General features: G+C 39.5%; 3 protein-coding genes across 3 annotated transcripts in view; 1 reads left to right on the top strand and 2 right to left on the bottom strand.

The window, feature by feature from the left end:
• The window catches only part of LOC126624313 (uncharacterized), a 71,970-nt gene extending 52,275 nt beyond the window's left edge, over window positions 1-19,695 (bottom strand). Inside the window, exon 1 of the mRNA XM_050293359.1 lies at window positions 19,655-19,695. The gene's annotated coding sequence lies outside the window, so the exon portion shown is untranslated. The remainder of the gene's footprint in view (window positions 1-19,654) is intronic.
• Window positions 9,166-10,141, top strand: LOC126624312 (ATP synthase subunit delta, chloroplastic-like). The gene has a single exon (XM_050293356.1). The coding sequence runs from the start codon at window positions 9,229-9,231 to the stop codon at window positions 9,988-9,990; it is 762 nt and encodes a 253-aa protein (XP_050149313.1). The 5' UTR covers window positions 9,166-9,228; the 3' UTR covers window positions 9,991-10,141.
• Window positions 10,900-25,619, bottom strand: LOC126624309 (somatic embryogenesis receptor kinase 2-like). Its single transcript, XM_050293350.1, has 11 exons — window positions 25,038-25,619; window positions 24,094-24,226; window positions 23,924-23,995; window positions 14,787-14,930; window positions 14,064-14,135; window positions 13,891-13,962; window positions 13,693-13,805; window positions 13,040-13,171; window positions 12,623-12,964; window positions 12,016-12,410; window positions 10,900-11,473 (listed from the first exon to the last, which is right to left on the bottom strand). Exons 1-11 carry the CDS (start codon window positions 25,126-25,128, stop codon window positions 11,159-11,161), a joined length of 1,881 nt encoding a protein of 626 aa, XP_050149307.1. The 5' UTR covers window positions 25,129-25,619; the 3' UTR covers window positions 10,900-11,158.
• Window positions 25,620-26,397: the final 778 nt, after the last annotated feature.

Below are 26,397 nucleotides of genomic sequence, written 5' to 3'. Positions count from 1 at the left end.
TAGAGAGTATTAGCATGATAGATTCAGACTCAGAATATTCAAGTAGCACAAATAGTGATCTAGATGAGTATATGTGTGCATTCATAGAAGAACAATATGAAGAAGAATATAAATACATTAATTTAGGTTGGCCAGAAAAATGTCATAAGTGTAGTAAATTAGTTGCAAATAAATACTATAATACATATTCAATATTATGTGAAAAGTGTTATAATAATAGGTTATTAGAAGTTAATTCAGCATAAAATACTAAAATATTAGAAAATATTGTTCATAGTATAGAAAAACCAAAAAAATAGTTCTTTAATTACCATAAATTGTGAAATAGAATTAGTAAAAGAACATAAGATACAAACAACGGCTATGATAGATACAGGGAGTACAAAGAGTGTCATAAGAGAAGAGTTTGACACACCCCGACCCGGAATGTCCATTAGGACTCCGAATCGAGTTGTGCTGGCTGACACCTGGAATGTGACGAAGCCATAAAGTGTGATGATGTGGAAATATTGTGAATAAATTTAAACCTAAGAGTGCCTAAATACCAGAGTGCACAGGTGAGCGGGAATGAACCCACTTCACACGTGACATTAGAGCATAAGCAAGTACAGAAAAGTGAATTAAGAATCGTACCCTCGAATAATCTCCAATACTAAGAATCGCCACGTGAAGGGAAATTTATGAGATTTCTAGAATGGGATTTCATAATGACTATCATGCATATTCAAATCAAATTTAATATACGAAAGCAGCGGAAGCATTTAAAACATATTATCAAATCTATAGTCATGCAAATCCCCTTCAAGGTTCATAGGTTTATATATAATGCATCAAAACATTTTAAAGAATCAAGAACAAAGTGAAGGTTAGTCTTATACCTCTTGATCTAGACTTGAGACCAAGGATGGACCACCTCCAAGCCCTTCGCTCCTTGAAATCCTTGAGCCTAGCTTCCCTCCTTGCCTCCTCCACTTTGTTACAATGAGTGCTCCTAGGTTCTCTTCAAGTTCCCAAAGTAGGAAACCTCTAAAGATCCTCACCCACTAGTGTAGTGAGAAGGATGAAGGAATAACCAAAAGGGTGTAAGAGATGTTAGTAAAAACCCCCTTTGGTGGCCGGCCTTTGTGTAGTTAAGAGAGCTATTTTTCTTTTGCCTCTTTGTTGTTTTAACACACAAAAACCCTAATGAACAATATCTTATAAAGTTGCTTATATAGACAAAAAGAAAACCTAGTCAACACTTGACTAAATATCTCTCCAAAACCCACATAATATGGCCGGCCCTCTTGTGTTGTTTTTGGGCTTTGGGCTTTTATTATTTCAAGTCATCCAATGCTTGAATAAAAGCCCAATGGGTTTAGGCCCAATGGGTTTAGGCCCAATGGGCCTAATTAAACCCGAACGTTTCTTTAAGCCCAAAACGATCTTTATCGCTTTTATGATTTCTCTAGACTTTTCTAAATTAATCACAACACATAATTAATCCAATTAATTGTTTCCATCATCCATTAGTTACTCACTACAATAGTGTTGTGGTGAACAATCTTTTAGGTTCTAATTAGCAAGGCAGTGAGGTGATTGGGATCAATCCAATTGCTTATATTTAATTCAATCACTTAGTGAATTAAAACATCATTTTAATTCACCTTTCTTCTTTGACGACTACATTTAATCATCTAGAAGAACTCACAAGCTATGAGTGACATCTAACCATATGTCATAGCTACCCAAGCTAATGTAGAAGTTTATTCGAAGAACCTAGTCAGTTGGAATTACAATGTAATTCAATCATTCTCTAATACAATACTCTCAATCACATCATTAGGGTATGGATATATCATGTCAAACCCCTAATGTGATTATTCCTTCTTATATGATCCAATTGAGTCGTATAGGAACGCTTTCCTTTATTACGCTCGATACTTCGGCCGAAGATTCCCGAATCATATCTTAGAGTATTCTTCCTCTCTTATCGAGGATTAGAGATTCCTTGTTGCGCATACACTTGCCTTCATGACTAAGTGGCTTAACCCCAACTATGCCGTTGACATTCTATTAGAGTGACGTTGACATAATCAAAGATTAAGTACTTAACCACAAGACAACGACGATGCCTCAGGTCAAAGGATTACTTACATTATTCCAACCATTTGAGTTACTTGCTTGACATGTGAGTAGACCTCCATGCAAGTACTCTGATTCGATTGTGTTCAGTGAACTCATTCCCTTAATGAGCACCTACATACTTGTCTTAGTGTCACAACACGAATGGGATGAGACTTTCCATCCTTCCAATTGAAGCGGACACAGTATGTACCGGTCTAAGCATTGTCAGTATCCCTCCGACAATCCAACGACCAGGAACCTTTTGGACATAATGGTTATGTGAAGAAGGTCTCTGTAGTCTAACATCATTAGATTACTTCTTCAATCGATCCATTGTCCATGGATTCACTATTCAGGACATATATCGTTTATTGAGATAGTCCTAATTAGTATCTTTGCCATTTGATGTATAAGAATCATCCATACATCGATTCATTTGTCCTGAAAGATTTCTTCCAAAGATTGTCTTTCAGGGCATATTTCCAACACCACGATTCCTCGACGATAAGAAAGCTCAGCTAAGAAGACCTAGAGGATGAAGACAAGATAAATGTGAGTGGCCCAATAAATAAAATTTTAATAGAAACCATATAAATTTCTATAACCTTTTGCTATAACATCTGTATAATTTCCAGACTTAGAATAAAAAAAAAAAAAAATATATATATATATATATATCAATTTAAGTCACGCTTCACATATTTATAATCATATGCTAACTTATAGCATATTCATCACGTCTGCTAGCTCATCACGTATTCACCACATATGCTAGCTCAACACGTATTCACCACATATGCTAGCTCATCACATATATTCATTATATATATGCTAGCATTTCATCACATATCCCATCATAAATATATGCTAGCAATTCATCACATATCCCATCATAAATATATACTAGCATTTCATCACATATCTCATCAATCATGGCTGGCATGTAAGTCGGAGTCACCTCTAGTGACCTGTACGACATATTCATATCTCATCACATATCTCATCAATCATGGCTAGCAAATAAGTCGGAGTCACTTCTAGTGACCTATATGACATATTCATCAATCATGGCTAGCATATAAGTCGGAGTCACCTTTAGTGACCTATACGACATATTCATATCTCATCACATATCTCATCAATCATGGCTAGCATGTAAGTCGGAGTCACTTCTAGTGACCTATACGACATATTCATATCTCATCACATATCTTATTAATCATGGCTAGCATGTAAGTCGGAGTCACTTCTAGTGACCTATTTGACCGTGTCGGAGTTACTTGAAACATAAATGTAGTCATACCATAACCACATCAGTTGAACTAATACCGTAAACTTACCTGAACTTACCTGAGTGTCATGCGTTAACCTTTGCACTTCAGAGCGTTCACAATAATTATGTGCAAGGAATATACTTATGGATATGCCATGATGAAATCTAAACTTAAAACATTTCATAATATTTCTAGATATATAAACATACAAACAAATGGTCTAGGATGCATAAACTGTAATGCCCCATTCCCAAACTATTTACTTTTGGGAGTAATCATCGACGATAAGTCTAATTAAACACTAGTTAAATTAACCATCAATTAATTCCCTTTCCTTACTTCAATTTCTTGATTATTCATGCAATGATTTATGATCTACATTTAACCACTAAAACATAGGGTCAAATCTTATAATCTTTCCACCAATGTCCCTCAAACTACTCAATTTCCCAAACTAGACTATTGTCACGATTATTCGTTCTCATTTATTATATGGTTGCATCTAACGTTTTGTTAGATTGTCTACGTACCCTAAACAGGGATCAAGTCATTCATAGTTCACGATAATTATTTATTGTAATACGCATATGGATATATCACGATGAAATCTAAACTCAACTATCTCATAGTATTTTATAACATATATATATATATATATATATATATATTTGTCATGGCATAACTTTCTTAGTTTTTATTTAAAAGCATTTATAGAATTGGCACATAATTATATTTTTGCTTTGTTTTTGGAAAGGCACATAATTAAAACTAAACAACACTTGATTAAAAATGTAAAACAGGTTAGCCCGGTTCAACTCGACCCATTTTAAAAAGAGTGGTGATATTTCCACCCGTTGTCTTATTTCCCCACCCATCATTTAATGAAAATATTAATAACATATTTATCCTTTTAAAAGAAGACTCTTAAACCCCTATTTATTTCAGTACTAAAATTTTGAAAAGACAAAAAATAATTTAAAATAATAAATAAATAATGGTGGGTGGGGTGTGATATCTTTGGGGGAAAGAGGTTGGGAAAGATTTGGGTTAGAATTGGCCGAAAGGTTGGTGGAAGGAATGAGCATGTCCTGGACGAAGGCGAGAAACTTCAATGGAGAAAAAAGAGAATTGAGTGTGAGATCTGCGGTTTTGACAAAAAATGAGGAAGAAGAGTGGTTTGGGGATCCGGGGTCTTTGTAGGGCGACGATAGGTGTGAAGGAGATGATAAATGTCTAGCTCTTAGGTCTTGCATTTTCTTTCATTTTTTCTATTTTTATTTATTTAATTATAATATTATTTAAAGATATATTAGTGTTATTTAAAAAAAATATTATGGTTATTTTGGGAATAATGATGGTTGGGGAAATAACATTTTACTTTTTTAATTTTTTACGGTGGGTGAAATTATCATGTGTGTGGGAAAATAGGACACTGGGTGGGCCTAGTAGCACTCTTTAAAAATTAAAAAAATTAAAAACCTAAAAGCCCCTTCCTTTATTCCGCTTTCTCTTTTTCCCCATCAGATCCTCTCTCTCGCTTCAAAGCTCCTAACTTCTAAACCACCAACCACCCAAACTCCAGATCAAAATCAACCCTACCTTACCCGAGCATCATGCACCCGCCTCTCAAAACTATCTCCCTGATTTCCAACCCGTCCCGATTCACACCCAGACCCGTATCTGGATTCACCACATCCGCCTGCACTATCCCGATCATCATCACTCCCTGCCTCGCTTTCAGCCTCGCCTGCTCTATCGCCGGGAGTTTGTTCCACTCCGGCTTCCATGCGCACGACAGCATGATCCCTGCTGTCTCGGTCATCCCGTACTCGTGACCCACCACTGACCCGGGGTCTTATCTCTGCAAAATATATACCTTTTTCTCTACAAACGAATTTTTTTCTATCTGTTTTGGGAATAGAAATCGAAAAAAATAAATTTAATTGTTTTAACTTAAAGAAATCGTATTGGGGTTTTGGTTTAGAGGGAGCAGAATGGGGCGGATGTGTGGTTGCCTCTGATGAGGGCTGATGGTTTTAAACTTTTAAAAGGGAGTTGCAGATCTTGGAGTTGTGAGGAGGAAGAAGCCATGGCTGAGTTTGGGGTGTGTTCGTCGCAGGAATCTCCTGGCGGACGAGCACACAGCTCCCCTGGGAGAATGGCGTCGGTTGAGGGTATCTGTCGTACTTCTGCTTTCTTCTCGGACTCGCTCGGGCAAGCCTTTGTCGGGCAGATCTTGGTCGGGCAAGACACACTTCGGGCAAGGCTCGTCGGGCAGTTCTGAAAGAGAATGACAGAGTTAATTTGAAAGGGTGCCTTTGTGGGGCCTTAGGTGTAGGCCTTAAGGCTCGCAATCAAGATTAACTTTGTCGTGCTCAGGCGTGCCACTGCCATCTTTAGCATGGCAGATGTTGAATGGGTGTTAAGCTTTAATTGAATATGTATACGCCCGAGAAACCAAGTTAGATATAACAGGTGCCTTTGTGGGGCCTTAGGTATAGGCCTTGAGGCTTCCTGTCAACCTAAACCAGCGCTTGGATGTATCATATTTGGTCTTTTATGGTTGCCAGAGTCTTATCACTATTATACCTTTGATTATCTGAATCCAAGAGGTAGGACGAACCCAAATGAGTGCCTTTGTAGGGCCTTAGGTATAGGCCTTGAGGCTTCCCATCAGAGTTAATCCTTATACTCGGACCAACTAGACCGCAACATGAAATGAAGCTAAATAGATGCCTTCGTGGGGCCTTAGGTGTAGGCCTTGAGGCTTTCTATCAGAATTCACTCCGTGCTTAAGCCTTTTCTACGAATCAAGATATAATAGCAACAAAACGGAGAAATAGATTGATTACTTGCGCCCCAAGTAACTTCGGACTTCTCGCTTATCAAGGATTGTCGTGGATGGGTTGAGTCCACATAGAGTTCTTTTTTATGCCTTGAGGCCAAGGACTTTATTGATCTTTAAATTACATGCCCGCGGGCTTAAGACTTAGATCTGATTTGAACTCTGACGCGATTTAGATCGGATTCAAGTGCTGAAGACTCATTTTCATTATGACTTTGCTAGAAATAACTTGTATATAACTGGGAATATATAACATGTTATTGTGCTTTTAAAAGAAAGAAAAGACAAAGACAGAGCAAAGATAGTCGGGTAAGTTTGAACCTTATCGGCCAAGGCTGAACTTCTTACAAAATCTATCTTTGTGGCTCTGTCAGAGGTCTGAAAGATTTTAGAGGGGTTGACGGGGGAGAAGAGGATACAAAATGAATCGATACCACCATGAACAAGGTAGCAGAGCTATTACAGGGGTTTGGGAAGGTTTATCCCGAATGGGATGAAGGCTTGTGCTGACTACAGCTTCGTTGAAGGCAAATCTGGCTTGAGCAGAGTTTTGGCTTTTGTTTGTTTGTTTGAGTGTCCTTAATTCTGTCTTCTCTTCCTCCTTTTATAGACGACTTCAGCTTGGGTTCCTGTAGCAATAGCGGTGCCCGAATGCGGTTTGGTGATGACTCACTAGCTTTTTTACATGAATGCCACCAATAAAGTACTTTATTGGGCTATGTAGTGACTGAATAGCCTATCCCCTGTGGTCTTTGAGCAGGTAAGCAGGTGGCCTTTGTAACTTGTGCCCAGCCGAAAGCCTCTTTCCTGCTTCCTAAGTTTTCCTCTGGGCCTTGGGTTTGGGCCGACTTTCTCTCTGGCCCAAAGTTCAGATTTTATCCTAAACAGGGTGTGGTTAATTTTGATCCGGAATTTGGGTGGCTGGTGGTTCAGTGGTTCGGAGCTTCGAAGTGAGGGAAAGAGAAGAGCTGAGGGGAATAGAGGAAGGAGTTTACGTTTTTAATTTTTTTAATATTCACGTGGGCTTATATTGGCATGTGGATCTCATTGTCCATGTGGAAACGAAGATCCTAATGAAAAACTTAACGGAGCTATGAAAGAAACGAAAAAAACTTAAGTGTATGAAATGTTCAAAACCAAAAAACATTAGGTACTAAACTGAGACTCATTCTTAAGACTATAACGAGGAATCTAGCGGAGACTATCCTGGATAGCCTCCAAGAGCATTTCCCCGTCCAAGTTTGAGGGGAGTCATTTGCCCTTTCTCGTTGAGATCCAGCCCATCCGCCCCTTCTCGTTGCGATCCTGTCAGATTGAAGGTGCATATAAATTGTGATACATATAAAATAATAATACAAAAGAAATACATAGAGGTTGACACAGGGATGGAGAGTGCGTGCCTGTCAGATTGTTTGATTATTTGACACATTAAGGCTAGCCCAACCTAACATTAATTAAGGAAAACTAATGAAAAGGGTTTGAAAACTTTGAGTTTTAATGATAAGGACAAAATAAAGAGTAAAGTGAATAGTACCAGGATTGACTTTTTAGTGTAAAAATGTGGTTTTTCGTTAAAGTGAACAGTACCGGAAGCTTTTCATTAAAATTCCCTAAAAATTAGTGTAGAATAACGTATAAGAAAATGCACACAAAATGAAGCCGAAACACCAAAAACCTAAAAACTATTTTAAAGTTATTTTCAATTTTACGATTTTGTTTTCATTCATTCTTTTTTTTTTGTTTCTTCCCTTCACTCGTACCGTCCTTTTTCATTTCTCTTCAGTTGCAAAAAGTTAATACTAAAAAATAAAAACAATATAGTGATCAAGTGGATCTTAAAATTCAAAGAAAATTGAATAAAAATGAGAATATCTAACGCATGCTGCACTAATAATTTGTGATAGGGCCATTCGAAAATGCTTGTCTAACACACACTTATGCTGAAATTGTGCTTTAGCGGTTGTATTAAAGCACATCAATATTTTGATAAAAATACAAGTGATACTTTGATAAACATTAGAAATAACTCGTGAAAAAAAAAGAGAGTATATAACAGAAAGTAGTCCAAATACATTTTAAAGAGTAATGTTATTCATACCATGTTTTTATACCATATTTCTATACCACTTTAGGTGAAATCTGATGTGGACAGTCACATCATTTGAAAATTTTGCAAAACCCAAGGAAATGAATGAGAAAGATTCATCGTATATCACAATCATCATTTAATTAACGAGTTTTTTTTAATTATTAGTTTATTAAATAATGAACTAAATTTAAAAATCTAATTAATTTAAATGATGTGGCTATCCACATCAAATACCACCTTAAATGATGTGGCTATCCACATCAAATACCTTCTAAGGTGGTATGAAAATATGATACAAAACATAGTATGAATACCATTCCTCAATTTTAAAATCTAAATGCACTTCTAATTTTATCCAAAAGCGCGTTCAAGCACATAAAAAAAAAGCAAACACTTTAGTAATCTAAAAACGCATTATATTATTTTAAAAACACTTACGAACAAATTTAGGGAACTTTAACGAAAAACTTTCGGTACTGTTCACTTTAACGAAAAATCACATTTTTACACAAAAAAAATTAATACTGGTACTATTCATTTTACCATTTATTTTATCCTTATCGTTAAAATTCAAAATTTTCAAACATTTTTCATTAGTTTTCATTAAATTTAACACGTGTAAACTCTAATAAGAAAAAGTTTCTCCTATAAAACATAGAAAATAAAGGCTATCCTTTAAAAGTTATCCACGCGTCAAATCCATTATCTCGGTATCTCCTCCTCAAGATATAAGTGGCTATGAACTTCAAATTCCGGATAAAAGCTCATCGCATCTCAACCGTCAATCCCTCTCCTTCTCCCCCATCCCAACCGTCCGTCCATCCTCATTTAAATCCCCAAAAGGTCCAAGCCACTTCTTTCCAACAAATCATCAGAAAAGAAAAAAGAGAGAAGAGAGCCACCCAATTCCACCTATGGCTGCCCTCCAACACACCGCAATCTCTCTCCAATCCAAAACCACCGCATCCCCACCACTCTCCTCCGCCCTCACCCCGCGAACCACCACTCTCGCCTTCTCCTTCTCCTCCACCTTCTCCCCCATCCACCTCAAACTCTCCGCCTCCACCCTCACCGCCCGCCGCACCGGCTCCGGATCCCTCGGCGCCCGCATGAACGCCTCCGCCGCCGCCAGCTACGCCTCCGCGCTAGCCGACGTGGCGAAGTTGAACAATACCCTCGAAACTACCAGCGGCGACGTGGAAAAGATCGAGAAGTTCTTTGGCGAGCCGTCGGTGTTCGACTTCTTCATCAACCCGACCATCGACCTGGAGAAGAAGCGGCAGGTGCTGGACGACATCGCCAAGTCGTCGGCGCTGCAGCCGCACACGATCAACTTCCTGAACATCCTGGTGGACGCCAAGCGCATCGACCTGATAAAGGAGATCGTGAAGGAGTTCGAGGTGGTGTACAACAAGATAACGGACACTGAGTTGGCGATCGTGAGCTCGGTGGTGAAGCTGGAGTCGCAGCACTTGGCGCAGATAGCGAAGCAGGTGCAGAAGCTGACGGGGGCGAAGAATGTGAGGATTAAAACGGAGATTGATCCGAGTTTGGTGGCGGGGTTCACAGTGAGGTATGGGCAGTCCGGGTCCAAGCTTATTGACTTGAGCGTGAAGAAGCAGCTGGAGGAGATTGCGGCGGAGCTTGATTTGGGTGACATTAAGCTCAATTTATAACTCCACATTTGCTCTTAATATTTTATTTTTTTAATTTTAATTTTTTTGGGTTAATGTGTAAAACCATATTTTTGAGTATATATACATGTCATATGTATGTATGCTTTCTTCTTGGGGAGTTTGACATGGATTCAGGCAAATTTTGAAGGTTGTTTTTGGTGGTTTAGTTAGTTTGAACCTTTTAACTCAATGGACATCTTTAACGAAAAGCTTTTAGTACTCTTCACTTTAACGAAAATCATATTTTTACACTAAAAGTCAATCTTAGTACTAATTATTTTACCTTTGTTTTAAAACTCAAAGTTTTGAAATTTTTTTCATTAATTTTCCTTTAAATCATTGTATTTGGTGATTTTGCCCTTAACATAGTCTCTTGGTTCAATTTGATTATTCAATTTACCGGCAAAAATAAAGAGTGTGCGGGTCCCAAACTTTTACGTCTTAGCTCAGTTCTTAAAAATGACTCAAACCTAACAAGACTCTCTGCTTAAAGAATAGAGAAAAGAATGCGCAACCTTACTTTTACTTTATAAAAAAATTATTTCTACGATTCAAACTTATGATATTCAATCACAAAAGAGCAATTTTCAGTACACGGCCTTGAATATTAAAAACCCACATGTTTGTGCATATCATCAAACTACCAAAAATTTGGATGAAAATTCGTGAACCTCGGTTACCGAATTAATCGTAAATTAGGGTGAAAGTTCATGCATCAATTGGTCCAATACCTACTTTCCCTCCTAAACTTCTGGTCGTCGCATCGGATGATCTGAAGAGAATCAAATGACAAAAATTCACAAGAAGTTTGCGAACAACATTCTAAATTAATCCAAAGCAAATTTCAGCTCCAACTACGGGACTTGAACGTATAAACGGACAGTGGACCGCACGTAAGTACGGAGAGCATAAAGATAAAAAGTGCCACAGCTTCTTATATGTATATATAAATGAAGGGCTTTGTCACACTGCAGCAGATGATACAAATTGCACCTAACTAAAGCAACTCATATGCACAAGTGTAATGAATAAAATGCAGAATGGACTTATAAGATACATTAATCGGGATAGCTATCGTCGTTCGGAAAGAAAGAAAAATGTAGGTTAAAAAATTAAGTAGAAAATAATTCCTCCCTTCCTCCTTTTACCAGCGTCTACAGCACGAAGGTCACCTTGGACCAGATAACTCGACTGCATGCAAATTTTCGGTTGAGTCAACAATCCAGTCAGAATTTGGGTGAGGAGCTAACTCCACTTCTTGGCGGAGCACTTCGACCTTTTGCCACTCATCCCATCTTTCTGCCAACCCATCACCTTCAAGCATCCTTACAACTTCCGACATCTTAGGCCGGTCCATTGGGGAGCCTTGTGTGCAGAGCAGTGCAACTTGAATTAGCTGCTCTACCTCAGCCTCCACATAATTACTCTGGAGATCAGGATCAACCAGCATTTCTAGCTTTTTCTCCTTCAGCAATCCTTTCACCTGGAAAAGCACTCATCTCTGTTAGAAGTTGTAGAAATTTCGTATTCGTCTCTCTTGGCAATGCGGAGAAGCCCCACAAAGATTGTTGATAATTCCTCAATTAAATCAAAAGAGAAGAGAGGAGTTACGCAAGGCATGCGCATGAATGGGGAAAATATATGAAACCACAAAGCAAATACAAATTTTTTGTCATCTGACTCAACATATACCAAATATGACACTGGATTGAACTTAGACGACACAAACATACGGAAACTAGTCAGACTGCAATTCTCAAGACTTTCTTTAAAGTTCATTAAGCATTCCTACCCTACCTTAGGCTGATACTCTCTCAATAGCTCTTACTTCCATTCTAAGATTGGATATCATTATCAAGAAATCAGCTTGTTGGTTTCTACAGGTTTACACAAGGGATAAAAAGCTACAATGCAACTTCACAGCTACAGTCCAAGAGAATGTTCAACTGCGGCAGCAGATCACAGCAACAGCGGCAGAAGCAAATTGAAATCAGAAAAATGAGTAATAATGGAACAGATACATACCCAATCAAGCAACATGACATCATCATCATTTGCAAGGCGAGCAAGATCAAAAGCCCTTTGACCAGTAATAAGCTCCAGAAGCATGATACCATATCCAAAAACATCAGTTTTCTCAGATGACTTCCCAGTAGACAGGTACTCTGGAGCTATATGTCCAATTGTGCCACGTACAGCAGTAGTGACATGGGTGTCTTTGTAGTCCATAAGTTTAGCCAACCCAAAGTCTCCAACAACAGCCTCAAACTCCTCATCCAGCAGAATGTTCGCAGCTTTCACATCACGATGAATAATCTTCGGATCACAGTGATCATGCAAATAAGAAAGACCCCTTGCAGATCCCAGTGCAATTCGCTTCCGACTTGGCCAATCAAGAGGTGGTTGGTTTGGAGGGCGTTCTAGAATAATGCACAAATAAAGCATGAATATGACAAGGACATAGAATGGGACAATATACATTAAGAAAATAATAAGAAAGTGGAAACCAGGGTTAAGAATTTAATTTTTTTTTTCAGGTTATAATTAAATAAACAGCACATTGATGTGTCAAAGAAAATTTCCAAAGTAGAGTATCATCCTAAAAGTTTTCTAAAATGCAATGAAGCTATACCTCTTAAACATGAGGCAACACTCCCATTAGCCATGTAAGGATAAACAAGTAACCGCTCGGTTGGTGTCATACAGAACCCACGTAACCGAAGAAGATTTCGATGCACAGCCATGCTGATCATCTCTACTTCAGTTTGAAACTGCAACTCCCCACCAGGGGTGCGCTCTTCTTTCAGTCTTTTCACAGCGACTAGAGAACCATCTGCTAGGCGCCCCTTGTAGACCTTACCAAATCCACCTCTCCCCAGAATGTTTTTGTTACTAAAACTATCTGTCGCAACTTGTAATTCTCGCAAAGAAAACCTCTTGAGCTGCCCAAGATGTACTTCAGGATCCTCCTCAGCTGCAAGAGATGAAGGTAAGTTTTTAAACAAACTATTGAACTGAAAGTGATTCATATTTCAGTTTAATTACTAACCAGGTACATCAAAGAAAAATTCTTGTGGCTTCCTCCGGCGCCACCATGCAAATGCAATTGCAGGGGCAGCAAATAGTAAAGCAGCACCAGCAGCAACTCCACCAGCTATAGCCCCAGTGGCACTATTACCTCCTGATGTAAGATGAAATAAAGATTAGATACCAGCCACTCGCAATTTTATAAGCCAATAAAAAGGTTACATGCAAACACTTCACCATATTTATAATTTAGAAAGATAGTGCAGTTCATTCAATCTCTGGAAGCCTCGAATGACAAGAACACAAGTAAAATGATGAAATCTAACAACTAAATATGCAATGACCGCCTTTGCAGAGAATGAATGCAATAAAGCCTCCCATAGGTCAGCATTCGCATTCTTAACCAGGGAAAAATATCGAGAAAAAAAAATAGTACAACAAAAAGAAAAGAAAAAATACTGTCCAAGTAATGTATAAAATTGCAACCACTATAAACAAAACTAGTAACTCCTTGCAAGAGAACTTAACAATAATAACCAAGCTACATATAGATGTTAAAACTTAAAACATTCTAGTCCAAGACTAGGTAGCGCCATGCTGTCGCTTCAGGAAGAAACATGCTACATGGATCACCTGAACCCCTGAAATCTAATAGTCAACAACAGGAAGAATTACCTGGTATTGAAATTGGCGGGGGTGGGACAAATGGTGGGGGAGGTGAAAATGGAGGAGATCCTGGGCAGGGGCGACCAGTTACTGGGCCACATAGATTCATGTTGTTAGCAAAACTGCAAATGGGAGAGAACATTCATTCAGAAATCGTCAACAATAGAGTCAGAAAATGCAAGAAAAGTTTGTACATTAACAAGAAACCTTATGGGAGTGAATAAAGAAAAGGAGCCATTGTCTGGAACTACTCCTGAAAGACCATTATTTGATAGATCCCTGCATTTTGAAAGCAATATCAGAGCATAGAATCTTGCAATGAACAATACTAAACATGAGATGTGACGTGTGTGAGAGACTGGGGTCAGATTGGCACTCACAGTACTTGAAGTGAAGAGATATTAGTCAATGACATGGGAATCGGACCTGCCAAGCTGTTGTTGTTAAGCCGCCTATCCTTGCACAAAGGATTTCAAGAAAATACATGGTAAGATCAACAATCAATCAACGAATATTCCTCATTTGAATCAATAATAGACAACAAAATAAATAATTTATGCTAGTCTAACAGAACAGCACAAGCACAATGTTTTATATATGTTTGGACTGAAATGTTTGTACACTTGTTTGTATAATATAATTATGATGATTTTATAACACCACCTGATTTGATATATGTTTGTGTTCGTGAAGGCCCACAAAGATTGAACTTAGGCTCGTTTATACAATCAACATCCCAGGGATTTTCTATGCTCACGGAACCCTAAACCTTTATTTTGCTTCATCTACAAATGAAGTGCATGGATTTGTTATTTTATCACTGAATGTACCTTTTCAAATCCAAATTTAGAATCTTAAATGTGAAGCAGCTCATTTCAAAGTATCATGGCATATATTATTTTCCTTTCTTCCATTTACCAAGATGAAATAATATGGCAATAAATATTTACAAAATATAATTGTATTTTTCCAGGCAAATAAATATTTCTTTCAATCATTGTTAGGTCATGAGGCTTCAGAATACAAGCCAAACATGCATGACATGGTACTTATGTCTACAATATGGGCATTAAAGAAATAAGGTAAAAGATAAGTATACCCACAGGAATCGTAGTTTTGACAGCTTGCCCAAGGTGTCTGGGATTGGACCTGAAAAACTATTCAAATAAAGATCCAAGCTCACCAAGCTGGTTAGGTTCCCCAGTTCCCTAGGAATTGGTCCACTTATGTTATTACTGTAGAGTTCCCTATCATAAAGGAAAGAAAAAGATAAGTTTAAAAGATAGTTTAGGAAAACTGTGCAATACTATCAGATGGTTCAGGCAAACAAATGATATGAAAAATCTAGATTGTGATCTTAAAGCGTGTACGCCAAGAAAAAAATAACAATGTTAGATAGTATTAATAAGTTATTTCCAGATAATCTGCCAAAAGAACCCAAACATTTCCTTCGGGTCTGGGTCTGGGCATACAAAGATGTTATTACAATATGGCTTTCCCCCAAGGATCAGCTGCAACAAACATCTCAAAGAATGGGCAGAAGATAATCCCAAAATCAAATATAAAGTTGTACATAAATAATAGCATGCAAATTTTATCCACTGTAACAAGTAAGCTATCACTGAAACTAGTCTAATATCATAGTACACAGCTACTGACAAACAATATTTTTGATCGGGATGAGAAGCAACCAAAAACAAAAAACCAGTTAACAATTTCGCAAACACTGAACGAATGTTCGATGACAAATTTGAGAACATTCCCACAAATACATAGGGGACTTAAATACTGTGAACTAAATAAAACTTGACTACCAATAGGGGAAAGATCTCTACATGGAGCCACATCTCATTGTTCAGAAATGGCGAGCTACCAGAACTGTGACAAAGAACTTTCAAAGTTTCTGATAGAAGCTTGCTACAAAAGTCTAAATCAATAAATATATTACAATTTTGGGTTGATCTAAACTGGTCTCAACTTGATTACAAAAGGTTGTATATTTTGCAGCTCATGTCAATATCTGGTTTGGTTTACTTTTCATCCAGGTATAAAATATACAAGTTCTAGTAGTCATAGAAAAACCTCCTTTAAAATAGACAACACAAGTGCTCATAAGGACAATAAGTGTGATTCTGCAAATGATGAATGCAACCACATATGTTATCCTGCTAACTGGGCAAGAACAGGTTGGCTGATCAAAAAGCTTGCACTTGCTTCCCCCGCCCATGTCTATACTCTGAAATGATTAGCTATTTACATTATCCTATGCAGTATGCAATCATGAGGCTTGCTTTATATTATCAACAAGCTGTGCTCCATAAGTTCGTCTAACTATCAAGCATCATATGGTTGAATTGATTCAACTGTGAAATAAAAAAAAGGTACATTATGACATGTGTGTCTAGGGAATAGTTGCTTCAAAGTGAATTTTCCATATAGATTCATCTATTAAATTAAATTTTGGACCTATCAGAATATATGGATTGTGCTAAAGATTCAAGATTCAAAACGAATTTTTATCTGAAGCTAAGTTAGCGGCTTACGACGATATGTATAAACGACTAGATACCAAAGAAGGAGAGTTGGATATCTATAAACTATCTAGAGCAAGGGAAAAGAAGACAAGGGACCTAAACCAAGTGAGGTGCATCAAGGATGAGGATGGAAAGGTTCTTGCTACAGAGAACGCGGTTAAAGACAGATGGAGAGGTTATTTTCATAATCTTTTCAATAAAGGACATGAAATGAGTGCTTCTTTAGGGGAGTTGAGTAACTCAGAAGAGTGTAGAAACTACTCTTTTTATCGTCGAATCCGGAAGGAAGAAGTGGTTGTAGCTTTGAAGAAGATGAAGCATAAAAAAGCAATAGGCCCAGACGATATACCAATCGAAGTGTGGAAACTTTTGGGAGAGACATGTATAACATGGCTCACTGACCTTTTCAATAGGATTTTGAAAACGAAGAAGATGCCAAATGAGTGGCGAACGAGCACTTTGGTGCCTATCTACAAGAATAAGGGCGACGTACAAAATTGCATGAACTATAGGGGTATTAAGCTAATGAGTCATACAATGAAGCTCTGGGAGAGAGTCATTGAGCATAGATTGAGGCAAGAGACACGGGTTTCGGACAACCAATTCGGGTTCATGCCAGGGCGCTCAACCATGGAGGCAATCTATCTCTTACGAAGATTGATGGAAAGATATAGAGATAGGAAAAAGGATTTACACATGGTCTTTATAGATTTGGAAAAAGCGTATGATAGGGTCCCAAGAGACATTCTTTGGAGGATTTTAGAGAAGAAAGGAGTACGAGTAGCATATATCCAAGCTATAAAGGATATGTATGAAGGAGCAAAGACTGCCGTAAGAACTCATGAAGGACAAACCGAAAGCTTTCCCATAACTGTAGGATTACATCAAGGCTCATCCTTAAGTCCTTACCTTTTTGCGTTGGTAATGGATGAGTTAACAGGACATATTCAAGATGATATTCCTTGGTGTATGCTTTTCGCAGACGATATAGTGTTGATAGATGAAACTCAGGAAGGGGTAAATGCAAAGCTTAACCTTTGGAGAGAAGTGTTGGAATCTAAAGGTCTTCGCCTAAGCCGATCAAAGACAGAATATATGGAGTGCAAGTTCAGTGCAAATGGAGGCCAAAACGAGTTAGGGGTGAGGATCGGAGATCAAGAAATACCAAAGAGCGACCGTTTTCGTTACCTAGGATCTATCTTGCAAAAGAACGGAGAATTGGATGGAGATCTCAACCATAGAATACAAGCTGGATGGATGAAGTGGAAGAGTGCATCCGGCGTGTTGTGTGACCGCCGTATGCCACTGAAGCTCAAGGGAAAATTTTATAGGACGGCAATAAGGCCGGCGATGCTGTATGGCACAGAATGTTGGGCGGTGAAACATCAACACGTACACAAAATGGGTGTAGCGGAGATGAGGATGCTTCGTTGGATGTGTGGGCACACGAGAAAGGATAAGATTAGGAATGAGGATATCCGGGGTAAAGTAGGAGTAGCCGAAATTGAAGGAAAGATGAGAGAAAATCGGTTACGGTGGTTTGGACATGTGTAAAGAAGGCCTACTGACGCTCCGATTAGAAGATGCGACTATGGGACAGAGGTTCAGGGCCGAAGGGATAGAGGAAGACCTAGGAAAACTTTGGAAGAGACTCTAAGAAAAGACTTAGAGTACTTGGATCTAACGAAGGACATGACACAGGATCGAACACAATGGCGTTCTAAGATTCATATAGCCGATCCCACTCAGTGACTTGGATTTTCCAAGTCTCCAACTGAGAAGTTTTCCTCACTCGGGAAATTAAGGGAACACTACCCCAACCTACATGCTCCACTCAGAAAGCTTCAACATACAAGCTTCAACAAAAGAAAATTCAAAGAACTTAGCGAAGAAGGCTTTTTGGTGTATTTAACACAATACGTTGAAATGAAGGAAAGCTTATTTATTGATATCCCCGATAAGCTACAAATATGTACATATACATGAGTCAAAATAAACACACAAGAGGGAGCCTTCACAAAGGTTGCTTAGGAGAAGTCTCAGCAGTCGGTAGAGCCCCAGAAAGAGAAGGCACCGGAGGGGGATCATTTGGAGCCTCAGTACTGGACAGAACCCTAGAAGGAGGAGGCATCAGAGGTTGATCATTTGGAGCTTCATTACGCGGTACAGCCCCAGAAGACGAAGGCAATAAATGCCTTTGGAACAAACCCACAAATCTCTGATGATCAAGTAAAACCTGACCATCAGTTTCCTTCATCTGGTCAAGCTTCCTCTTCATGTTTGTAGCATAGTCATGTGCGAGCCGGTGCAACTGTTTATTCTCATGCTTGAGCCCTCTAATCTCCTGTTTGAGACTCATCACTTCAGCCGCCAATGATTCAACTTGACGGGTTCGAGCAAATAGGCGTTGGGCCATATTAGACACAGAACCTGCACACTGAACACTGAGAGCCAGCGAATCCTTAACAGCTAACTCATCTGACCGTTTGGAAAGTAGTCTGTTATCTTTGGGAGTGAGAAGGTTCCTGGCCACCACCGCAACGGTCATATCATTCTTCATCACGGAATCCCCAACGGTAAGAGGACCAGTAGGGGAGACGAAGGATGGGCGCCATATGTTGTCTGGAGAAGGCGGGGCTGCCTCTTCAACAAGGTTCAAGTCAAAACGACGGTCGGAGGGGCCAGACATTTTCAAAGGTGTTGAAGAGAGAAGAGGTCGGACAAATCAAGATCTTAGAAGTGCAAGAATGAAGCTTCTACTGGTGGAGATTCAAGTGTGCTTTGGAACTTAATGCCAGCCCTTATAAAAATCTGCACTCGACGGAGCTTCAGAAATCGAAGAGACGCCTGCTCAGAAATCGAAGAGGCGTTTGCTTTCTCAAAAGCTGAGCTGCTTAGAGATCACGAGGGTTGATCTCAGAAATCGAAGAGGCGTTTGCTTTCTCAAAAGTTGGGCTGCTCAAAGACCACGAAGGCCGATCTCAGAAATCGAAGAGGCGCTCGCTTTCTCAAAAGCTGGGCTCCCCAGAGATCACGAGGGCCGATCTCAAAAATCGAAGAGGCACCTACTTTTCCAGCCTTGTCAGCACCTGTCACACGCACACTCAGCTTTGCGGAAATTATGGGCATTCTGTCGAAGACTTCTGGGGAAGTAGAAAACACATGAATCTTACTGTTCAATCACCCACTTCCCACACGCAACAATAGCTCATGGGTACCACAGATAACTTTGCCAAAGTTCTCTGCCAAGGTTGAGCACGTGAAGCTTGCAGCTCCCACTACATCGCTCTGACCAAGAAGGGTAAAAGAATAGCAAAGAAACAGCACTAACAAAGTTTAGACCCATAAATTTTGAAGGTCTAGCTACCATATTATTACCCACAAGGGTAAAGGAACAGTACCACTGCTGGATAATTGGAAAGTCCCTGTGTGTCAACCTCTGTGCTTCGTGGCAAGGTAGACTAGCAAACATGCCCAACCTTTACTCACATTCGAGAAAACACTCCCAATAAGATTGCTTGCTCCAAAATCGAAGAGGCACCGTCCTCCGAATCTCGAGAGCCAGACTCCCAACATGACTACTTTATTAAAAATCGAAGAGAGGGTAAAGGAACAGTACCATTGCTGGATAATTGGAAAGTCCCTGTGTGTCAACCTCTGTGCTTCGTGGCAAGGTAGACTAGCAAACATGCCCAACCTTTACTCACATTCGAGAAAACACTCCCAACAAGATTGCTTGCTCCAAAATCGAAGAGGCACCGCCTTCCGAATCTCGAGAGCCAGACTCCCAACATGATTACTTTCTCAAAAATCGAAGAGACACTGCTCCCCGAATCTTCGAGAGCCAGACCCCCAGCCTGATTGCTTTCTCAAAAATCGATGAGGCATCGTTCTCCGAATCAATCGAAGAGGCGCTCGCTTTCTCAAAAGCTGGGCTGCTCAGAGACCACGAGGGCCGATCTCAGAAATCGAATAGGCACCTACTTTTCTAGCCTTGTCAGCACCTGTCACACGCACACTCAGCTTTGCAGAAATTATGGGCATTCTATCGAAGATTTCTGGTGAAGTAGAAAGCACATGAATCTTACTGTTCAATTACCCACTTCCCACACGCAACAATAGCTCATGGGTACCACAGATAACTTTGCCAAAGTTCTCTGCCAAAGTTGAGCACGTGAAGCTTGCAGCTCCCACTAAATCGCTCTGACCAAGAAAGGTAAAAGAATAGCAAAGAAACAGCACTAACAAAGTTTAGACACATAAATTTTGAAGGTCTAGCTACCATATTATTACCCACAAGGGTAAAGGAACAGTACCACTGCTGGATAATTGGAAAGTCCCTGTGTGTCAACCTCTCTGCTTCGTGGCAAGGTAGACTAGCAAACATGCCCAACCTTTACTCACGTTCGAGAAAACACTCCCAACAAGATTGCTTGCTCCAAAATCGAAGAGGCACCGTCCTCCGAATCTCGAGAGCCAGACTCCCAACATGACTACTTTCTCAAAATCGAAGAGAGGGTAAAGGAACAGTACCATTGCTGGATAATTGGAAAGTCCCTGTGTGTCAACCTTTGTGCTTCGTGGCAAGGTAGACTAGCAAACATGCCCAACCTTTACTCACATTCGAGACAACACTCCCAACAAGATTGCTTGCTCCAAAATCGAAGAGGCACCGCCCTCCGAATCTCGAGAGCCAGACTCCCAACATGATTACTTCCTCAAAAATCGAAGAGACACTGCTCTCCGAATCTCGAGAGCCAGACCCCCAGCATGATTGTTTTCTCAAAAATCGAAGAGGCATCGTTCTCCGAATCTCGAGAGCCAGATACCACAGACCACTTTTTCAAAGTGCTCTGACAGAGTTAAAACATGTGAAACTGACAGCTCCCACTACCGTGCTATGACCAAGCAGGGTAAAGGAATAGCATTACTACTTGTTGTTAGGGAGACTCCTATATATGTCGACCTCCATCCCCAACGGACAGGCAGACCTGCAAAAATGCTCAACCCTTCATCATATCTGAGAGGGCACTCCCAACGAAGCATTTCAAAATATTCAGCTTTCTTTCCCCCCGATAATACCTCTGCAAACAAGCTATACTAGAGCAAGAATATCTCATATCATCAGGGTTAAAAGCAAGAGTATCCCATATCATGCTTTTTCCCTGTCTTTTCCTTTGGCCTTGTTTTTACCTGTAAGACAAGGAGAAAGAGAGCAATCAGTGAGCACTTGGAATCAAGCTTCCAGCCAGGAACTGACTTCCTGGAACCCCTTACCTGATTACTTACCTGGCATTGCTCTCGAGTACTCATCTTCAACATCTTATGTTTCCAGGGAAGATTCCGCATCTGCTTGAGGAACAGATAGGGCAAGTGCGAAGGATACAAGGAAGCATGTGGAGACAAGCGTAACAGCACACGTGCCGATACATCCATTACTCTGTCAAAAGCAAAAGTATCCCATATCAGCAGGGTGGAACGTACTCTAGATTTGATGGACTTGTTTTGACCCTCAAATTCTTCAGTCGGCCTTATACTCTGGAGGAAACCAGAAAACCCTCCAGCTCAGTTCAAGAATAAGCCTGTGGAAAGTTACTTCTTCAAAAGCAAAAGTATCTCATATCATCTCTCCTCATTTTTCTTCTCTTTATCCTTCATGCTGTTGCAAGACGGGGAGAAGGTGAACAATCAGTCGGAGCTCTGATTGCTTACCTTGTCTGTCACCTCTTTCAGCAGACCCCCTAGCTCGGCGACTTGGGGGACTCCTACTACATGATTTGTATCGCGCTTGACCAAGCCTGAAACTACAAGTAAGCTTCAAGTGAAATTGATACATTACCTTGTGCATCTCCACCAGTTAAAGATACCACCCCTGGATGGAGGAAAAGTACTTCCAGAGAAGATGCCACATCTACCTATGAGACTATTAAGGCAAGTCAAGACGACACCACACTCCGATACTTAGAAGTTTCGTGATTACGAGATCATTCTCCCACAATATTTCCTAATGTCATTTGTACTAAATCATTCACTTGTACTCACTAAAGGAGAGCTTGAACCTATGTACTTGTGTAAACCCTTCACAATTAATGAGAACTCTTCTATTCCGTGGACGTAGCCAATCTGGGTGAACCACGTACATCTTGTGTTTGCTTTCCTATCTCTATCCATTTATATACTTATCCACACTAATGACCGGAGCAATCTAGCGAAGATCACAAAAAGCGACCGTTTTCGCTACCTAGGATCTATCTTGTAAGAGAACGGAGAATTAGATGGAGATCTCAACCATAGAATACGAGCTGGATGGATGAAGTGTAAGAGCGCATCCGGCGTGTTGTGTGACCGTCGTAGGCCACTGAAGCTCAAGGGAAAATTTTATAGGACGGCAATAAGGCCAGCGATGTTGTATGGCACAGAATGTTGGGCGGTGAAGCATCAACACGTACACAAAATGGGTGTAGCGGAGATGAGGATGCTTCGTGGGATGTGTGGGCACACGAGAAAGGATAAGATTGGGAATGAGGATATCCGAGGTAAAGTAGGAGTAGCCGAAATTGTAGGAAAGATGAGAGAAAATCGGCTCCGGTGATTTGGACATGTGCAAAGAAGGCCGACTGACGCTCCGGTTCGAAGATGTGACTACGGGACAGAGGTTCAGGGCCGAAGGGGTAGAGGAAGACCTAGGAAAACTTTGGAAGAGACTCTAAGAGACTCTAAGAAAATACTTAGAGTACTTGGATCTAACGGAGGACATGACACAAAACCGAGCGCAATGGCGTTCTAGGATTCATATAGCCGACCCCACTTAGTGGGAAAAGGCTTTGTTGTTGTTGTTGTTGTAGACAAAACTTTAGAAAAAAAGAAGTAAATAACTCGTAAAAATTTATTCGAAATGCTTTTATATTTCTAGAATTTTCAATACATGTTTGACATCTTCTATGCGAAAATGTTTAATTTTCAATCGTAAGCCTTTTCTACATCCATATGATCTATTAAAGTAGATCGGTTTTGCCCATATAATGAAAGCATTTCTAGGTCCATGTCATTTTAAAGATACTTTTGAGATTGAGTAGAATAATTTGCAATAACTTAACTGTACTCATCAACTTGGGAAACCTCATTTTGTTTACCTTTACTTTTATAACAAAATCTAAATGAAGGCCTATCCCAACACAATGCCACCTTTTTCTTTAAAGTAAGCCCCAACCCATCACCAACCTTCGTAGTCAAGGTTTAAGGGCCTACTACTTACTGTTAATACTTCTCAAACTCTCATAACTTTAAGTCCTTCTGTTAAATAGATACCAGTACATCTAACTGAACTAGAAAAAATTCAAAGAGCAGGCTAAGTTCTTCACCATCATAGTGCTTGATTTACGTTTATTTGACGTAACTGTATTTGCACATCAAGTTTGCTAACCAATCTGACAACCATGACCCTAATTCAATGTATTAGTATTGCCAGTGAAGTAGCTCAACGAAAGGTCTTCCAAATGGAGAGAATATAGTGCCCCCAACAACCTGATAGCCCATGGCCTAGGCTCCACCATGGCGCTAAGCTGATAACTACATTCTTTCATATGCATTACAATCAAATAACTATGTATTAAAGCAAATGGAATGAGTATAACTACACTAGGACAAACAATACTTAGGAAAAGAATGAAAGCAACAGCGCAGAATTAAACTACAAAGTAACTTACAAATACTGTAAATTCTTGAGAAGGCCAAGCTGTGGAACAAGTTGACCAGACAAGGCTGCGTTTCCAAGATCACTGAGATTACACATATAACAAATCATGAAGAGTATTCTTCTGAAAGGGAGTGATGCAAAAGCAAGTTCTTTAAAGATGTCAGGACTGAGAAAACATACACTCTTATGACACTATTTTCATTGTTGCATGTAACATGAAACCACGTACAAGGGTTCACAAGAGTAGGATCCCAACTTTGCAGGACATTGTTGGGGTCCTCCAAGTTGGTCCTTAGATTATGCAAGGCATCGCCTGTTTGTAAAAACAAGAAAAGCAATTAGTTGCGGACCACAAGCCATAAACACACTAGAAAGTGGTAACCTATCAGACCATAAAGTTTGAATTTTGAAGAGCACGCCATTCTAGAATATCAAGAACGAAATATAAAACCATCATGCAGAAAAAACATATAATCCATAGAGATACAAATTTGTGGGACTCGATGTGCAAGGCAAAACTCAAGCCTCACAATTGATCACAAGCAGAAACATATGATTGAATTCAGGTTTACAATCATAAAGTTCTGTGGGTACAACACTTCATTAACTACGAAAGGCAACTACTACCCTCAAAGTCTTATTGACTCATATGACTTACAAAATAGATAGAGGTTTTACACAGAAATCACACATCAAAAGGCCATAACTGGGAAATCAAATAATGGCACTTAATATCAATTGTAGCAACTGAAACACCAATACAAGCCGTAAAATAGTACGATTCTTCAAGGCTTTATCACATTAAAGTTCAACTTCCACTTCATTATATTTAATAGTTTTCAAAGCAAATTGAAAGCTTAAGAAAACACTCTAGTATTCAAGATTCATAAATGGCTTTCAAGTCCCAGTACAAGGTAAGCGACTAAGTTTAAATAAGCATACCAAATTCTACCACGCATTAAATTTTACAGCAACCTATTTCCAGAAATTCATAATATGAAGAAAATAAATAAATTTATTAAATTTTTTGTACTAAAAAGATAACAAATTATAAAGGAAAAAGAATGAGAAAAAGGAAAATCAGCAAAAGTAAAGCTAGCTGAAGAAAGCAAACAAGCACAGACCTTCCATATTAGCAAGCACCATTGTCATCCATAGTGGATGAGCTACCAAGATCAACCAGAGACAAACTGAATTCCCAACCCTTCTCTCCATTTCTCTCACTTGCTTTTTACAAGTCTCAGATCCAAATGGTATCTCAGCCCCAAACACACCATCCCAGAAACCCCCCAAACCCACCCCAACTCACTCAGATTACCAAATCCCAGCTCACAAATCTCACCCTAACAACAAACCCACCATTACCCACTTCCCCAAATCACAAAAATCACCCACTCTACCAAGATCAAAACCCTAAGATCTCACCAACAAAAACAACCCACCAATTAAAAAAAAAAAATCACAGATTTGCAACCATTCCATTCGCTTTCTCTGCTACCCTTTTCGCCAAACCTCCCCTTTTGCTCCCTCTCCCTCTCCTCTCAGCATTTGCGTGGGATTCTTATTTCTTAATAGTTATCTCTCTCTTGGTTTTTTAATTTTTTTTTTCTTTTTCTAATTCCGCTTTTTTTGAGTGAGGCGTGCGGACACACAGAGAGCGATGAGTGAGAGAGAGAGTGTGGAGTGAGAGTGCAAAAGGCAGGTAGAGGAGAGCTGCCCGAACAGTGCTGACCGGTGCCCGGTGGCAGACTCAAAACGCCTTCGCGCTCGTATCGTGGAAAGGGACGTGACCGTGGGCAGGGCAACCCCGTTTCTCAGTCAAATCCTGGGCTTGAGTACGTGGGGGCCCACATCATTAGCCACCTCAGATTCGGTCCAACACGTAATTTTATTTGATCATCAAGGAAGTGAAGTGAAGCCGAGCAGTCGTATTACAACACAATTTTATTTGATTACGACATTACTATTATTTTTTTATTTTCTTCTGGATTCTGAGTTGTTGTACACTTTTGTATTGTGTCACAATATTTATGCACGTTGGAATTATTAGGCTCTATGTATCCCTGACAGTGTTTTCCTCTTTGTGGCAACCAGGTCTTGATTTAACCTACCTAGGTAAAAAATGAAAAGAAAGGAAACATGCTAAGATAAAACTAAATATGGGCTTTGAAAAGTTTACGATAAAGTAGTGTTTGTCAGTAGTCGGATAAATAACTTGGAGTAAAGAGAATTACTTCGAGAGTAATAAGATTACACTAAATGATAAGTTTGTTCTATATAAGGTAGCTGAAAGATAAAACATAAGGACGCTCAACTCACAGCACAAAAAGACTTTAAAATTTTGTAGCCTACCTTTTTTAAGTTCCTTTTGTAGTTCAGCACATCTGCAATTGTATTTATGTTTTAAGTATTGATTTCTTTTAAGAATACTTCATTCCAAAGCACTTCAGCAACTAGCAAAACTTGCTTGACTAGCAAGAGAGT

This window comes from Malus sylvestris, chromosome 5 (assembly GCF_916048215.2).
Source record: "Malus sylvestris chromosome 5, drMalSylv7.2, whole genome shotgun sequence".
Taxonomy (NCBI): domain Eukaryota; kingdom Viridiplantae; phylum Streptophyta; class Magnoliopsida; order Rosales; family Rosaceae; genus Malus; species Malus sylvestris.
The sequence above is the reverse complement of the archived record's forward strand: the minus strand, read 5'-3'. Positions and strand labels throughout refer to the sequence as shown.